The 4468-nt window shown below is 48.7% G+C and overlaps 1 protein-coding gene across 1 annotated transcript; it reads left to right on the top strand.

Moving 5' to 3' along the window:
- The first annotated feature begins 305 nt into the window (after positions 1 to 305).
- On the top strand, positions 306 to 3218 carry LOC115355617 (amphoterin-induced protein 2-like). The gene has a single exon (XM_030046475.1). The coding sequence runs from the start codon at positions 306 to 308 to the stop codon at positions 1881 to 1883; it is 1578 nt and encodes a 525-aa protein (XP_029902335.1). The 3' UTR covers positions 1884 to 3218.
- Positions 3219 to 4468: the final 1250 nt, after the last annotated feature.

Below are 4468 nucleotides of genomic sequence, written 5' to 3'. Positions count from 1 at the left end.
TTATTCTGGGTTCTTACTTTTTGCCTTAGGGTACCTCATGCTTACTAAAAAAGTGTGTTTTACTAAAAAGAGGAAGAAGCAGCAGAAGAAGAAGAATTGTGATTGTTCTTACTAGTAGTATCTTAGTAGAAAAAAGTGGGATGTATGTGAAAACTGATTAAAAAAATTTATAATGGTTCTTCACTGTTTTTCCCCCTCCCCTGTCTCCCTTGTTTGTCCAAATCCAGCTCCTGTTCATGGAAGCAGTCAGCTCTCAGCTGTTGCCCCTGTCATGTGTCCAGCCTGCAGCAACACAGTAACCTGAGATGCGGCCCGGGGGGAAAAACATGATGCGTCCCGTTTTGTTGCAGGTTTTGTGCGAGGCTGATGATCGAGGCAGCCGTCGCAGCCCTGCCGCGGCGGCGCTACTGCTCTCCTTGTGTCTTGGCTTCCCTCCCTCATCGGCAGCTTGCCCGCCTTTCTGCCTCTGTGCCAGTGATATAATTTCCTGCAGCGGCCGCAATCTGTCCACGCTGCCCTTGGACCTGCCGGGCTACGCCACGCGGCTGGACCTGAGCCACAACGGCCTCACCACCCTGCCGGCGGACTGGAACGCCCAGCCGTTCAGCCGGCTGGCCACGCTGATTCTCAGCTGGAACTCCATCAGCCAAATCGAGCCGGACGCCTTCGCGCTCACGCCGCATCTCCTCCACCTGGACCTGTCGTCTAACCGACTGGAGATCCTGAACGCGTCCATCTTCCGTGGGCTGGAGGAGCTGCAGGTGCTGCTGCTGTTTGGCAACCAGATTGCACAGATCAACCCGGGGGCCATCAGCGAGCTGCACAGCCTGCAGAGGCTCTATCTGTCTGGGAATAGGCTCACAGATTTCCCCCTGGAGCTTTACAGAGGACCCGCAGGGCCTCGTAACCTGACCTTCCTGGATCTGTCGTCCAACAGGCTGTTGCAGCTGCCGGTGCAGAGCCTGCTGGCTCTGAGCGCCCAGCAGCAGGGGGGAATTTATTTGCAGGGGAACCCCTTGGTGTGCAACTGTGCTTTGCTCGCCATGCTGGACTACTGGGTGTGGAAACAGTACCGCCCCCTGGTGGACTTCGGGGCTGGCTACCCGTGTGGCCTGAGTGGGGATGGCGTCGGGTCGCAGCCTGACTGTCCTGGGAGTCAGCAGGAAGTGTCCAGTACCTTCCTGGAGGCGGGAACTTACCGCGTGGAGCCGGGAGAGTGTCTCAGACTGGAGTGCCCGGGCTTGGCTCCTTCCACTCAGGGCAAGCTGGAGGTTTTCTGGGTGACCCCTCGGGCGGTGCTGCACTCATCAGCCAATGATACAAGTGGTCACTTCTTGATACTCCCAAACGGCACCCTTGAAATCAGAGGGGCGCTCCTGGAGGACTCGGGTGTATACTTGTGTGTGGCGGCCCGCGGGCGCCGCTACCACCCCGGCGAGTCTCTGGAGGTCAGTGTGTCGGTGGGGAACTCAACGGTGGCCTCTGCCGGCGGCTTGGCGCATGGCAGCGGCGCGGAGCACTTCAACACGGCGTTCACCACCCTGGCCTCCTGCGTGGTCAGCATCGTGCTGGTGCTGCTCTACCTCTACCTCACGCCCTGCCGGTGTCGCGAAGGCAGGGGCGGCGGAGGTGGCGGGGCGGCTAGGGGATGCGGCGGACGGGCCATCCTCCTCTGCTCAGACCCCAGGGAGGTAGATTCTGGAGAGAGGCGGTCGAATGGGAAGAGGGTGGCTTTCCTAGAGCCTCAGGCGGTGAGAGACTCGGATGAGTGCGGCCCGAAAACACAAGCGATGAACTCGGCTCACGGTGCCACAGAGGGGATTCTCAAAAATGGAAGTAGGACAGTGGGACAGACGCTTACAGATGCTGCTCATATGGCATAGCTGTAAAGACAAACAAATAAAAAGACTTTTGTATGCTGTTGTATTATTGCAAGCTGGACCCCAGTGTTTTCCAGTGTTTTGTCACAGTTCATGATGAGTAAATCCATCTGATCTGAGGTAGCACGATGTTCTTATGGAGTAGCTCTGTGCTGTTGGGTGTTCGGTCTGAAGCTGAAATGCCGTCCTCTTGTAGGCAGATATTTAAATTATGTCTAAGTGGTGTCTATTTTTCAGTCTGTTTTTCATGTGCTGATGAGAGTTCACATCCTGATATGGAAAATTTGCCGTTGCTGTGGGGAAATTGTTACAGCAAAGATCACAAAGATCATGCTGACGTGGGCGGTGTTTCAAATTGGACTGAGAAGAATCTCCACACCTGATTTTACAAGCTGCTGTAAAGGCACTGGTGGTCACTGTATATGCATTGTGAATAATGCCCAACATTGTTACCCCTTGTTGTGCAGTGCCGCTCAGTGCAAAAAAAACATCTGCTTTGTGGTGAGAACACACATTCAAAGCGTGTCGGTCAAACATAAGCCTCTGTTTGTACAAAAGATTTGGTCATCCGTGTTTTGCAAATGAAACTGAGTTCCATCTGCTACATTCCTTGTTTGAAATATGTGTACCGGTATTAGTTTAAGTTTAGTTTCTTTGGAAATGATAAAGCACAAACAGTAGAGAAAGTGGGTTAATGAAGGAAATCGAAGGAACTTATGAAACATTTAGTTTGTTAGGAAACAAAATGCAAGGGCGAAACATGGAAAACAGAGAGGTACACGCAGTATAACTGACCTAATTGGAGCAACATAACAAATAAGAAGATAATTATTTGGTCCTTGAAGGAATTTTTTTTGCTTCTCTTCCCAACATAAACAAGCAGGTCGGAGGTTAGGTGCAAAACACCGGCTACCGGAGCTGCTGAAGATTCGGTGCTTTGCTCAAGGACACTTCAGCAGGGCCGACTCTTGCTCCACCTTGGAGCACAAACAGGGGATTTTGTTGGGGGGGAATTGATTGTTATCGGTTCAGACAGGGAGGCGGTTTCGGCTTGGCGAAGAAGCCCCAGTCAGCCCGGATCAGTGTCACTGGAATCAAACGGAGGCTTGCCAGCTCGCCGCGAGCTCACCGTGACCCACATTCCACCGTCCTTTTGTGTTTTTATAGGTGTGTGGAATCATTTCCAAGGTGCCAGGAGGCTTGTTAAAGCCTGTGTGTCCTCACGCTTGGCCGCAGATGTTCATCATGTCTGACTACACCACTGTACGAGTGTTAACTTTTTCTATTGTTCTGTTTTAATAGCTTGCACCACAGCAGAGAATAGATTAGAGCAGTGAAGGTAACACATGTTGTCATGATTACAATGACTGATATTTGTGGGTATGAAATAAATCGTTTCTATTTCAGATGATTGTGTTCTGTTATGCTTGTGACACAACACTAAAAGGTATATTATCTACATAGTTAGCGCCTGGGCAGAGATTTGGTCATGTAACAGGCACCACACTGACCCAAAAAGAGCCAGTAACTCCAATTTAGGTCAAAAATGGATTAGATTTACATTAGATACGGATAAAGAAAAATCTCCAAGTAAATCAACAAATCACACTTTGAAAAAAAAAAAAATCCTCTTACATGCCTTTCCAATGGCAAGAGCGGATAAAAACAAGCCTTTTTAAAGCCATTCTTCCCTCTGTTTCACACTCTTTCCGTGCTCTCTCAGTGCCACATGAAAGCGGAAAGACATGTCTGCATTCACTTAGGTGTGTTTGAATGGCTGCGAGGACACCAGGAGCCTTTTACAACAGCTTCGCGCTCTCAGAGGCGACAAGCCGCTGGCGGGTGTTGAATAGAGGTTTTGGGTGGTGATGGATCCCACTGGGACCAATTTGAGGGTCCCTCGATAAGGTGCATTCACAGGTTGGGGGGTGTGTTCGACACACTGACATTCTGAGAGCGTTGCAGGTGTTGCCAGGGCAGTGCACCAAGACGCCGACTCATTTTATGTCCCTAATTAGCAGATTGATCGGTCAATTTACTGGGTAAATGTCATTTTCAGATTCAATATATCCAATTAGAAACAGCCTTAACCCTGCATATAGTGAAAATTACAAAAGTAATACTAACAGTAGTACCAGTAATACCACCAGAGGTAACAAAATTAGCAGTAATATTCATAACACTAATAGTTAACACACTGATAGTTAATAACATACTAATAACATTATTAGTGGTAGTAGTAGTAGTAGTAACAGCAGTAGTAGTATTTGTAGTAGAGCTAATAGAAGTTGCAGTGATACTAATGGTAGTAGTAGCAGTAACAGTGGCTGCAGCAGTATTAGTAGTAGTGGTATTAGTAATGACAATGATAGCAGTAGTAGTAGCAGTAGTAATAGTAAAAATAGTAGTTGTAGTTGCAGTGGTAGTAATAATGGTGGTAATTTTATTCTAGTAACCGTAGTACTATTACGAGATGTAGAAGTAATGCAAGTAATATCAGAAGTAATAGTTAAGAGTAGCAATAGTAGTAGTAGTAGTAGCAGCAGCAGTGGTAGTTGTAATGGTAGTTATAGAGGTAATGGCAGCAA

The sequence above is a fragment of the Myripristis murdjan genome, chromosome 23, assembly GCF_902150065.1.
Source record: "Myripristis murdjan chromosome 23, fMyrMur1.1, whole genome shotgun sequence".
NCBI classification, from domain to species: Eukaryota; Metazoa; Chordata; class Actinopteri; order Holocentriformes; family Holocentridae; genus Myripristis; species Myripristis murdjan.
This window is presented reverse-complemented; position numbering and strand designations above follow the sequence as displayed.

Excerpts from the sequence above, each read along its gene's own strand:
- LOC115355617 (XM_030046475.1), top strand. The coding sequence starts at position 306 with ATGCGGCCCGGGGGGAAAAACATGATGCGTCCCGTTTTGTTGCAGGTT.